The sequence below is a fragment of the Lasiosphaeria miniovina genome, assembly GCF_030549165.1.
Source record: "Lasiosphaeria miniovina strain SMH2392-1A chromosome Unknown B0T26scaffold_2, whole genome shotgun sequence".
NCBI classification, from domain to species: domain Eukaryota; kingdom Fungi; phylum Ascomycota; class Sordariomycetes; order Sordariales; family Lasiosphaeriaceae; genus Lasiosphaeria; species Lasiosphaeria miniovina.
In genome coordinates, this window is record NW_026848221.1 from 29961 (window position 1) to 42815 (window position 12855).

Genomic DNA, 12855 nt, shown 5'->3' on the forward strand with positions numbered 1-12855 from the left:
TTTCTGACGCGCCCGACACTGTTCTATTGAAATGATTAGTACCAAAATGATCAGAAAATACCGCGCATTCGAATAGTGTTAGCGGCGCGCTGTTACGATCGCTTTTGCCGTTGTTATGCATGCGCATTCGATCGCCAGTTGCAGGTCTGAGGCCTTGACGGTTCGATGCACATTATGCACAGCTCTTTTCTTCGTGTGTTGTGACTGGTTCAAATGTGTATTTGAGGGTCTATCCCCCCTGCAAATCTAAAAAAATCGGGGCTGCAGGCCCTCCACTGGGGCGTAGCCTCTCTTTGAGTCACGGTACTGGTCTGAGCTTGCTGAGATAAGGCGAGGCTCTGGGAAGCATCCATGGATGTTTATCGGGAGACTGGCCCAAGCGTTCTGGGCTTTACTCTGCAGGCAGCGACGTCCCACAGAATCAGCCCACAGCACAGCTAGCCTCCTGCAAGATAAGGCCTGATATGCCCAGGAGGGGGGAACCCGTGGACCTGTTGTATTGCAGGCAACCCCCCCTCCGCTAAGATTGACGCCCACCCACCCATATGTCGTTATACGCACGCGCTGAACACAGGGCCGCATCCCGCATTTAATAGTACAGTATCCCATTCCGGTGAGCATTAAAGAAGCGGAAAGACACCCATCAATAACACAACTACAACAAGGCAAGCCGCGACCGCAAGCTCGACTTTCATGGAAGGGTACTAGGCATGGCGACGTAGTTAGAAAGAACATGGGTGGAAGCACTACCTTTTGCGCCGGTGCACGGGCATCAAACCGTGGGGGAAAAGAGGTGATTCCTAATAAACGGCTAGAAAGAAACAAAACGAGAAACACGACATACCCTGCCTCTGATGAGAGAAAGTGCGCCAATCTTGAAGTGCCCGATATGGAGTGCATCAACCGAGAAAACATGTATATCGCACCAGATTACATTAGGTAAGAGTCCAAGATTCATCGTCGTGCGCATACTGCCACGGAGCGGCGTACTAGCCACTGTGCGTGAACCGGATCAGGGGGCCGGTGACATTGGACTGCCGATTTCTCCGCCGCCAGTAGAAAAAGCACCCTCCCGCGATCAGGATCAGGCTTAGGGGCACCCCGAGCCCGGCCGCGAGACCCGTGATTATCTTCTGCTTGTAGTCGTCGTTATTAGTGGCGTTGTTGTCGCTGGGAGGAGCAGTGGAGGAGAGTGAGCTTGATGTTGTCGTCGGCGAGTAGGGATAGTTTATGACCGTGAACTTCGCGAGGGTAAAGACGCTGTCGCTGTTATTGCAGCAGCTCCGATCGAAGCCGCAGCAGTAATGGAACCCGGAGCAATGTACGAGGTAGGCGTAGAGATTGATATTATCCTGTGCGGCTTTAATAATAGACGTGTATTATTAGCGGAAGCTCTGAGGTAATTTCTAGCCATTGCCGAGAATAATTTGTGAGAGGTAGAGTAATAGAGGAGCCACAATTACCTTGCCATTTTCTGCAGTTGCTAATGCAAGGGCTGTCCCATGCTGGTTGGTGCATCCCTGGGCAGTAAACTCATTATCAGCGCCGAGATTGAGGCATAGCCCGTTAGACAAGCAAAGGTCGACTGTTCCGCAGCAAGGGTTCGTGCCCGTGGCCGGGATGTTGGGGAAGCAGGGCTGCATCCCACTCTGAGGATACCCTCTCGAGTCGTAGCATGTCATGGTGGACGTGGTCGGCGAAGTGAGGTAGATATTGGACTGTAAGGTATTTGGTATTGATTGGAAAGTGTTCGAAACTCAACGGAACCGGAGCTTCGCACCACCACCCACAGATGGGTCCGGGGATGGAAGATTCTTATCTCTTCCAAATCCCGACAGAAAATGGAGAAGAGGGGCCACCCTGTGGCTGAGTGCCAGCCAGCTGAGTTTCTAGAGGTGGGAGGGACCGAAATTCCTACCAATAGAGTTGTAATTTTCTGTAGCTGCCGACAACCTGCACTTCCTCTTACGCACAGGAGAGGCCAGAGGGAGGCTAGAGTCTGCCAGTAGACGAGTCAAAACTCGGTGTGGCTGCCCCCAATATGCACCTGCTGCCGCGCACTGTACATGTACACTAGAGGTTCAAGAAAGGTGGAAGAGGTACTTCCTAGAACGCCTTGAAAGGCTGCCTTTCGGCCCCAAGCCATAGGCCATATATGGTATGGATTAACACCGAGGAGAACGCCACCACCTAACCCGGCTGCATTCTGCAACAACTTTTGGCCCCTTTGCATTCAGCTTACTATTTTAGTGACTGGAGAGGAATTTTGCCAGCAGATCCTTCCGAACGAACTGTCGATTTGCGGCGCAACTACCCCACACCTCAGAAAGCCTGGCGGTATTTTACGGACTCCGTTCTACATCTCGTGGACTGACGCAAGAGTTATTTCACCAACCGATATTCCGTTTCGCTGGTGGTTTGTAAACCAACCAGCAACTAGGAGTAAGTAAGCCACAAAGTCATAATTGTAGATTAATCAGAACAACTCAATTCAATATCATGCGCCGTGGCTTCAGCTGGCCAATGATTCGCGGGAGAGCAATACTCTGGTTTCGTTCGGGACAATGCTGCAGACGGACGTGCTAGCCAATTAAACAGCCGAACCCATCTATTCCAGAGGTGTGATATGACTAAGGTATCTCTTTGCATGATATAAACGCTGGTCAAATGATGTCAAGTTCCACGTAAACTATTGGCAATTTACATGACTTCGAGCAAGGCAAGCTAGACACTAGACTGTGACCTTCATCCAGAGACATGGGAACAGGTCCCCTGTGTTCCCTTTGACTTCTAATATTACCGAGGCACCTTAGGCGAAGAGTCTACGGCTATAACGGAGAGGCCTTCCATCTAACTTTTTTTTTGAGCGAACGTAGAAGCTCGTACAGCGGTTACAATATGCACGCGGAATCGCAGTCAAACTGTCCGTTAAAGGTTTCGACTCTGCGTTCCATATAAAGGGTCTTGCTTGCAGTTAAAAAGAGCGTTAGCAGAAGCTAGAAACATTCTTCACGAGATCTCTTCTTGATAATCGCGTTAGTCTGATACAAAGGTTCTATATCGTGCCATTTAGACAATAAATGCTGCCTTTAAGTGAAAAGGCCAGCAAGATGAAATCCTTATGGACAACCTAAAGCTTCCAGTTATAGCGTTGAAAGATCTGGAGGCATTAACTCATGTGATCATCTCACCAAGCAATTTAAAGCCAGGTTTTACTAATTAGTATAACGTGTCTAGCAACCTTGTACTCCAACAGGCCGTCCTCGAAGACGGGGACGATGAACTTCCACTACCCGCACCCAAACAACTTTCAGCTTCCATTCAGGTATCCAAAGGTCTCAAAGAAAACCTGATCAATGTCAACAGCGGACCACGGCCAGAGCGCTGCTGCGATCACGGATCCGGCTCCAACGCCTTCCAGTCTGGTTGACATCGACATCTCGGCCTTCCAGGACATATATAACAGGAACATCAACCCGCTAAGACTGTTACGGTTGTTAAGGGAAAAACAAGGGGCGGGAAACTACGAATATACGTATGTTCGTGTCCATGTATCAGAGCCCTCCGCCTGAACATTTGCTAACCGGTGTCCTAATCGTCACAGAGAACCCACGAGGTGTACAGCATCCGAGCTCCGGAACAGCTGTCGAAACATGTCATCGAGCTGTGCAAGTGAGAAGACATCGGCGCTTGAGCCAACGAAGTCGTAGGCCGTTGCCAAGGGGCTTGTCTTGCGTGTTGGAGAGAAGCACATAACGAGGACCAAATGTGACTCCAGCTTGGCTTTTCGGGATTTATATCATTGTTGGTCATTTCATTTCGGGTTGAAGTATTTGACAGAATGGACAGAAGATGAACTGCTTCCTTATTCAGTATCGATCATTCGCTTAATCTATAAATTAGGATAATACAACGCCCCATTTCCCAAACACGGAGGAGACTACCGAACTATCAAAATGACGGAAAGACGTTCGGTCAGATTTTGGGCCGTAGGATTAGTGGAAATACATATTCTAATTCTATCGAGGAGAAACAGATGCAAATATCCTTTGTCGGGAACAGGGCTACTCCGCGGCGCTTACATACTCACGCTCTCGATCTCCGTTGAGTCCATTAATCCCTACCCCCTATTAGCTTAGTTTACATGAATGCCTATCAGTTTGGAGGGGTATAGAACAGGGACGCCCGAGAATGTATTAATCATTATGCGATATATAGATCAAAGTTGGTCACGAAAAAAAAAGCCAATACCCGGCGGAAGCACGAAGCACAAGTCCAACAAGAATATTAATTATTATATAAGTGACTACGATGCTTCTCGCGCTATTTAACAAGGCAAATTATTAATGTGTAAATACATCCCGAACCGGATGCTGCTTCCAGGCTGGGACCGTAGGCATGGTCCTCAGATAGTCGGCCGTGTACTGAAGGTGTTCGTTTAGATTCGCAATCATGCTCTGCAGCTCGTTCTTGAGCTGGTCTCGGGAACTGATTCCCTGCAGCACATTTGCCGAAGGCGGCATCGGGAGAGGCGGGAGAGGCGGCACCGATGAGCTCGGGAAGTCGTCAGAGAAATGCGAAGAGTTCTTCGACCAGGCCCTGTCCCGCCGTGGCTGCGGTAAGGCGCTCGGCATCCTCCCATCGTCACGCGGCGGGCTTGGCGATGGCGTGGCGCTTCGCAGCACTTCGAGCGTCTCCAGCGACAGCGTAAGGTCCGTCTCGTCAGTAATGTACATGGACGGCTCCCTATATGATCTCGGGTACGAGGTCGGCGGAAGGGAACGCGCCTCAAATTCGAGATCAAACGACATCGACCCAGTCATCGAGCTTGGAGAGGTGGCCTGCGATCCAGCTGTAGAGGGCCGAGTTACATCTGACGAGAACCCATCAACCAGGCTTGCGTCGAGGTCGATCAAGCTCATATTGGAGGCTCGATTGGCATAGGAAGGCACCAAGGTTGAAGCGGTGCTACTACTGGTTGACAGTATGCGTGGCCCGGCGGCAGAAGACTGCCAGTCGAGGTCGGGCACAAAGCTGGCGTCAAGGTCAATAAGGCTCATATTCGAAGCCCGATTCGATGGTGCAGTCAACCCCGATTCACCGGGAAAGCTGAACCCCTGAGCGGTGGAAGGTCTGACAATATCTACCGGCATGCTCACCAAGCTAGCGTCAAGATCAATCAAGCTCAGGTTGGAAGCTCGATTTGGCTGAGCCATCAGATGAGAGCTATGCGAGAACGGATACGGGTCGGCGGTGGCGGTGGCGGGACGTATGTCGTCGGCCATGCTGACTAGACTTGCGTTAAGGTCAATTAGGCTGAGGCTCGACTCCCGATTGTTTGACTGTGAGGGTGTAATCGAAATATCTGGGTGGAAACCGCTGCCGAATGAGGCGTCATCGCTTGAGTGAAATGTTTGGGCGGGGGGGATCTCGAGGTGGCCGCCAAGAGCAGAGGCGCTCCTGGATTGATAGTGTCCCAGGCCGAGGCTGGCAGGAGCCGGGGCTGGCATAGAGGGAAATGTCCAGTCTTGGGTCTTGCGTCGATCAGTATCATCCGTTGGAGCGCCAGAGAAAGGTTGCGCTCCGAGTCCAGGCTTAAGCGTCTCGAGGTTACCGTGGGAAGCGTCCAGGTCAATCATGGATTCTCGGAGAGTTGAGTGATCGGATCCGTCCCGGAGGGGCAGGTCGTTTGGCGGCGGCGAGGCCAGCTTGCCGTAAAAAACACGGGCGCTATCGCCGTAATTAGTGATGGTGTTGGGATCAAATACCCTCTCGAGCGGCGCTTTGAACTCTTTGATAACCCGAGGTTGGCGGCGGCGACGATTTGGCTTCTGCGGGGCGTCTTGTTCAGGAACACTAGAGCTCATGGCGTAGGCGTCAAGCACGGCTTGTGCCTCTGGCGTGTTTTCAATTCGGAACTGGTCGGCCTCATCGTCCTCGGTGAAATCCCACTCGTCGTCTTCCAGGTTTTGAGCTAAGTCTTCCGGTGCCCCCTGGGCGCCACCAGCCGAGAAGAGCGATCGCCTGCTCCCACCTTGCGACTCCCAAAGCTTGTAAGCGCTGACGAGCTTTGAAAGCGAGGCAGTCGGGTATCCGTCGTACGTGTCAAATACGTACGGATGTTTCTGAACTTGCTCGATCCGAGGACGTTGCCTTGGATCCTCAACCAAGCAGAAGGCGACGAGGCTTTTCAGCTGAGCAGAATACTGGTCGCCCTCCAAGCGTGGGCAGTACTGTTTCAAGTAAGAACCGAACTGGGGAATGTCGATGGAGGTAGTTGCGTTAGGTGGCAATCCCGAGGCGACCTCGTAAGCCATGGAGCCAAATGCCCAAATATCAACCTCCATGCCGTACGAGACGTTCGAATCGAAGAGCTCAGGGGCCATCCACTGCAGTGTTCCCGTCACGGTGCTTCTCTTGTCGAACTTGGTTTCCATGATGCCGGCGACTCCAAAGTCGCAGAGCTGGACACCTCCGGTCTCAGTCACCAGAACGTTTGCGCACTTGATATCGCGGTGGATAATACCCTGTCGGTGAACCCAGAAAATGGCTTCGGCAACTTCTCTGAGAATCGGGATGATCCACTTCTCGGGGAGACCGCCGGTTGGCCTCATCAGCGAGGAAACGCTGCCACCGCCGCAGTACTCGGTGACGATCCAGACAGACTGGTCGACGAGGAGGGTGTCGACGACGGCATTGATATTGCGTGCGCCGCTGGTGGTCAGCATCTTCAACGTGTTGACCTCTTTGAGGATATCGTTGAAGGTGTCTGCGGCGCCGGGACTGAGAGTGTCGCCCTCTTCGATGCTGATGATCTTGACGGCCACAAGCTGGCCCGGCCTGGTGCGGGTGCCGGTTGCCTTGTACACACGGCCAAAGCTGCCCTTGCCGATGAGCTCGGCTAGCAGATATGGCGGCGGCTCCTTGCCGGCCTCGGCGCACTGCCTCACAATGGACAGCTGGGCCTTGCGCGCATCTTCGATGGCCTTTAGCTTAGTTGCCGAGTAGTCGAAATCGGCCAGCTGAAGATTGCGCATCGTACCGACCCTTGCATCGGGGGTCCAAGGGACTGGAATTGGCCCTCAAGTTGCGATGGTGGCCGGCGATGTGAAGCCCGCAGGCAATTAATTTCACGGTGGCGATGGAACGTGACGGCGTGACCCACGCAGCGCAGGCTCAGGCTGCTGCTAATGGCTGCAAGCGGCTAGCTGATTGGGAGCTCTAGCAATGCACAGGCTGGGATGTGTAAACAGCAGCACAACCCAGGCCGTTTGTGGTGTCGATGGTCACTTGTTTCGTCGGAACGCCGATGAATGCGTTTCTGCACGTCAAGACGGCGTCGATGGCGGTCAATGGCGCGTCGCGCTCGAGCCTCTGGTCTCACCGTTCAATTTTCTTTTCCCCCTGTTTCATTTCACGATGGATCGGTGCCAGCCCCTTGCAATCGGCCCCACCTTATTCCGGCCTGCCCCTGTCCGAGGTGAATGGACCCGAGCCGGGCGGGGTCTTGGCAGCCAGAGGACGCGTCTCTGGTTTTGCTTCCAACGCATCGGCTTTTCTTTGGCTCTCGCAACAGCACCCAGAGCCCACCCAGCCCTTTAATTCATTGTGAATTAGACTGTCTGTCGCAGCCAAGCCTAGCTTGAATCAAAGCTCAATTTCAATTCACAAATGTGCGAGAAGGCGCCAAATGCGGCTTGCACAGCCAATTAATTGATTACCCCCTCGATATTTGTACAGTGTTGGGCCGGGACGACGGAGCGAAAGAGCAAGTCCTGTGCGGCCAGACATTTGGTGCGCCTTATTTACCCTGAAAAAAAATGATATTTGGCGGGAAGGTTCGTAAGTTGGCCAGTATAATTAACTCTGTCGGTGCCGTTCAATTGTATTGTTTGACTTTCTGCTACCATTACCGCGGCGAACACTTAATTGTATTTACGTTAGTAATAAGTCTAATCAGGGAAGTCGCTATTAGAGTATTCCGTAGACGAAAGAAAACGCAAGGTGAATAAACCCTTATTGCTCTTTCCGGTGAATAATAGATATTAGAAATAAGGATCAGTTTTGGGTTGGCCGAGGGGGAAATTCTTGAAGATACATCAACATAGGTATCTTGAAGATACATCTACATAGGTAGGTACTCTGTAATAAAAATTCCAGACCGACTCTACACCTGTCTGCTCGTTGCGGTCTCTCATCATCTCGAATAGTGTTGTGCCTTCTACTTACTACAAGAATCGGGGGTAAAGAAGACTTCACATGGAGCTCTAGGCGGTGGCAAGGATAACCACGCTGGGTTAGGAGGAGCATCACACTCGTCTGTCGACTTTGGAAAGCTGTCTTGGTCGTATTTTCTAATAATCAATAGATGTGATAAAAACGAGGCTGTGCCTGGTCTCTTATTCGGTACTGTGCAGTCGACGCGCCAGTTAAGTCTATTCCAAAATACATCAACTTTCGATTTTATACTCTGGTCAAAGGTCCTCTACAACGGCATTCAGAAGATGCGAGCCTTTAATACAGCGGAATATAATTAGGTCGTTACCTGGAGTCATGGTATGGGAAGAGGGTGCTGGGGAGTGCGGAACGTGTTGCACGCAGAAGTTTAGTATCTTCTGGTTCGTCCGCTGTTTCAGATTTATTGAATGCCTTCGTGCCCTGTATCTCTTCCACCACGGTACTGTTCAAATTCGGTGGCCTGTTGGGACTCGGAAGACCTGACAAGTTTTAGATATCTCGAGAGTCGGGGGTATTTTTGAAGATTAGAGTAGCCGTGAACTAAATCTCAGTGGATATCGTCAGTGAGGTCCTCTCGTGGCCGAAGCCGCTAATGAAAAGAGTTATCTGTGAGGTTCGATTAGATACACTAATACCGTCCTTCACGTGATTCGAATCACATGCTGTATTTAGGCAGCAACTATAGCTTTATTGTGATCAATGGGACAAACTTCTCCAGGCTTGTCTGTTATCAGCCACAAACAACTCCTACAAGCCTTCCTCAAAAATGTCCGGTATCTCTGACAGCTATCCAGGTGTAATTTGCCCCCCTCATACCTTGATAGCCCATTCAAAACAGACCATGGCGCTGACTGAGAGCTTTGAAGACGTGGTTCTATGCTGAAGACGACGACAAACATGCCCGCTTCAGTGGATACAAGCTGGGAAAGCCCACGGCAACCGCGTTTGAGATTGCCCTGGGGCTTCATCTCATGGAGCTAGAACGGCGGTATGGGAGGCGCCTTGGTCCAGACCCCTCAGGGGCTGCGCAGGTCGCGCAGGGATTCGCGAGTCCTAGCAGCATGCTCCATGTTTCCGGGAGCTGGAGCACTATTGCAGACGACAGACGAAAGCGACTGCGCGCCATGGACAAGTATGAGAAGGCCATCTATCGTGTTTTGGCAATCCACGATTCGACATTTCGCCGTGGCATGGACAAGGATACGTTCACGGAAAGACACAGGCGCTCTACGCTATGACGGAGGTGGAAGAGCGACCGGCAATTTAGGGCCAAGCGGAAAGTTGTAAACGGAAACCACAGGTTCAGGACTCAAATACTACTGTCGACATGGAGCCGGACCGGTCAGCTGTGGTGGTACTTCAAAGAACGGTCGTATATTATCCCAAGAGTTGTGCTATCGAGTGCGGGCATGTTTCTGATGAGCATCAAAAGACCATGCGGGTTGAAAATGGATGCAAGGTGAATTGGCGCTTCGCCATGGCGAATATACAAGCTGATAATTATTCCCGAATGTATGCACAGAAGAGCTGAACGCGCCTATTAAAGACAGTTCATCAAGGGTCGAGAACATAGCTAAATGGTAGGCCCCGTGTTCGCGAGAGGCTCTATTATACATCTATAACACACACGCCATCGTGGCCCCACTGGGAGTCTATTTGCAAGATGAACATGTGGACCATCTGCAGCATTTGCCACGGCGATACAACGTGCTCAACGCTGGACGAGCATCAAAGCAAAAATTCGTGACCCAGTCTAGTTTCCTGTTGTTCTAGTTTCCTGTTGTTCATGGGGTGCGCGCCCGCACAAACCTGTCGAAGCCGCCTGTGCTTCCACCTGAGTCTTCTTGCCCGGCTATTATGCCATTTCCTGATGCCTCCCCAGACCATTGCATCAAGGCACCCTCGTCTTCAACTGAACGCCATGCCATTCCTTCATAAGGTCCGCTATTGCTGCGTTGACGATGCGCTGTTGCTTGAGCATTGTCTGGCCGCGAAACTTCTCCGAGCTGACCTCTATGCCGTACATGGAGCCGCACCCGCCCGAGATGTCCTGGACAATCAGTTGGGTGGGCGCAAGCTCGGCTATCAGCCTGTCCCAGACTTGTGACTCGCCGTCGGTTAGGGATTGGGGTTTTTCGAGGCCCAAGTTCGACTCTTGCGTAGGTTCTTGGGGTTGGACTTGTTCGGAGGCGGAGGCTGTCGAAGTAGAGAATTGCCTTGGCCGAGCCGAGGGGGGCGATTTTCGTATCAGCGAGCGTGCGGAGATGGCTGGGGGTGCGGTGCGAGGAGGCTGTGTGCGGCCAAAGGCAATCGAGGAGAGCGACTTTGACGGCGTCGTTTGGAGCAGTGCTCGCGACAGTGGGCGAGCTCCAGCTTGGAGGCCACCCTGGCCCGCTCGTAGACACGCCTGGCAGATCATGTTTGAGCTAGGCGACAGGCAGCCTACACAGGTCAGTCTGATTAATTGCAGCAAGCACGGAGTTGCCTTCTCACCTGTACTGTGGTACGTACGCACGTCAAAATTCGAATCTTGAATCGCTTGTCAAGGGCCGAGGCAAGGTTCCAGAAGCAGAGTCATTTGTCAGCCCGCCCGAGCTCTTCCAACCGCCCGAGCTTTTCCAACCGTCCGAGCTTCGAATTGGCTGAAAGATTCTTGGCTGGCTGCCGGTGGAAGTGGGGCGAGAGGTGAACCTGAAAGGCCCCACTGCCAGGCCATTACCGCTACCCACGCCTGTTGTGCCGCTAAAATCTAGAGCTTCCGTTCTAGGCACCGGTGTGGTGTCTTCCATCCATACGGTAGGTCGTCTTCCACCTGGCTGCATGCGATCCACTGCGGGCGCAGAGCAGTGATGAAACGGCTCTAGTGCGTATAATCGTGGACTTGAAGTGTCTGGAAAGTCCATGTCAATCCGTCGGAATTTGACGGTGTAAAATATCCCACGGCAGATCTTTCGGAGCTCGCGCCTTCGCTCTCCCTGGCCACAGCGCACGCGCGACTTGGGTTGCCGTCCCTGATGTCATCTCAACCGTTAATCGTCTTGATCTTCACCCGTTGCACATTTGCTGGCTATGGTACCCTACAATAGAATGGGGATGCTATTTTGGAGAAGCCTCCTTTTAGCACACTCCCACGGTTCTCTATGATGGCCCAGCCAGAGCTGCTTCAACGTCACTAAACGCAAATTCAAGCACTGTTTTGTCACATCTGGTCTGCTGTGGACATGGTTGGGGTACGTATCTCCCGAATCTGGCAGCTGGAGGTTAGGTTAGCCCGGCACCCATCCCTACCTGTATCAAGACCGTGATGTTAGTACTCACAATGAGCCCGTTAAAATGGCTCGTGGCCGAGGCACGTGAAATTCTGCCCACCTGGGGAACCGACAGACAGGGTCACAGCACCGCCCCAAGCATATACGAGCTGGGTTGTGTTGGGTTGTGTATCTTCCCCCTGGGCGACATGCATCTGTTTCTGACTCGCAGGCCGCATCCGATGGCCTTTGAACAAGTCTAGAGTGTGGCGGCGTTGAGGGCACGCCTCGAAGATCGAACCCAGCTCAAGGTGCCGAGTACGGAGTACCTTTGGAGTGTTCTAGCATTGAGCCCCAATCAATGGCGGCTTTGTACCTATCCCGTCCGGCGAGGCGTAACGACAGGAGCCAATCTAGCCGGCAGCGGAACGGAAAAAGTTGTACAATATCAATCTATGCGCAACATGCTGGGAATATCCAAAATCCCTCGTCGATCTATATTGCACCCCCCTCTGAGCCTAGATCTTATCGATGCCGAGACGCCCAAGCGATGCGACGCCCACTGGTCGTTGCTATCATTGTGGATTGAACCACCAAAAACCTCCGTGGTTGACGCAATATCACCTTGGATGGCCACTGGTGCAACCCTGGCACGATGCTAATCCCGGGACCGATGCAAGCGAGCTCGCAAAGTCGTTCTAAAAAAAAAAGCAGCCTCCATTCTAGGATGGACGAGAAGCCGGCCATGTCCTTCGGTCCCTCTGTCTATCATGGCGTAGAAGGCATTTCTGCCAGCAGCAGGTGCCTTTCTGCCAGCAGTAGGTGCCTCGTTCTCTCTAGCGTCTGCAGCATCTCAGCCCGCGCCGACCGCAACTTGCGCTATGCACTGGCTTACCATGTTGAAATTGAAATCTCGGGATGGCGCCCTATTAGATGCACCCAGACATACGGCAAGCCACAACCTTTGCCTCCTCCCTAATAGAGACTGGCCCGTGAAACCTCGAGGAAGCACGACAGTTTCCATTTCGCACGATGTTGCATCTGAGAATATCCAGGTAGTCGGAACGGAGGCAATCGCGCCCAACCTGAGGGGGACACCAAGTTCAGGCCCACCAACCGTTACGGGGTGGGCATGTTCATACGGCTGGGTTCTAACAGGCTCTGGGCCTGCATCGACGTTGCAGCTGATTAAAGGTCTAGCCCCCGCACCTAAATACCCTACGTTAAGGTATGGATGATCTCATGAGAGAAGCAAGCCAGTGGCAGTGGAAGCCCACAGCGCGCCGCGGGGTAGTGGAGGTCGGTCCTGCAGGAACAAAGCCGCAGTGGGGGTTCAACCGTCCGCAGGGATCGCTTTACCACCCGGCCC

At 52.5% G+C, this 12855-nt stretch overlaps 3 protein-coding genes across 3 annotated transcripts; all 3 read right to left on the reverse strand.

Annotated features, from left to right (window-relative positions):
• Positions 1–989: 989 nt before the first annotated feature.
• B0T26DRAFT_671466 (uncharacterized protein) lies at positions 990–1682 on the reverse strand (the record flags this gene model as incomplete). The annotated part of the gene is made up of 2 exons (XM_060439329.1): positions 990–1352; positions 1464–1682. The coding sequence occupies 2 exons, from the start codon at positions 1680–1682 to the stop codon at positions 990–992; spliced, it is 582 nt and encodes a 193-aa protein (XP_060299554.1).
• Positions 1683–4228: 2546 nt separating this feature from the next.
• B0T26DRAFT_691454 (uncharacterized protein) lies at positions 4229–7377 on the reverse strand. Its single transcript, XM_060441132.1, has one exon. It carries the CDS (start codon positions 7035–7037, stop codon positions 4344–4346), a length of 2694 nt encoding a protein of 897 aa, XP_060299555.1. The 5' UTR covers positions 7038–7377; the 3' UTR covers positions 4229–4343.
• Positions 7378–10129: 2752 nt separating this feature from the next.
• On the reverse strand, positions 10130–10657 carry B0T26DRAFT_737664 (bola protein; the record flags this gene model as incomplete). The annotated part of the gene is made up of 1 exon (XM_060443479.1): positions 10130–10657. One exon carries the CDS (start codon positions 10655–10657, stop codon positions 10130–10132), a length of 528 nt encoding a protein of 175 aa, XP_060299556.1.
• Between the last annotated feature and the right edge of the window lie 2198 nt (positions 10658–12855).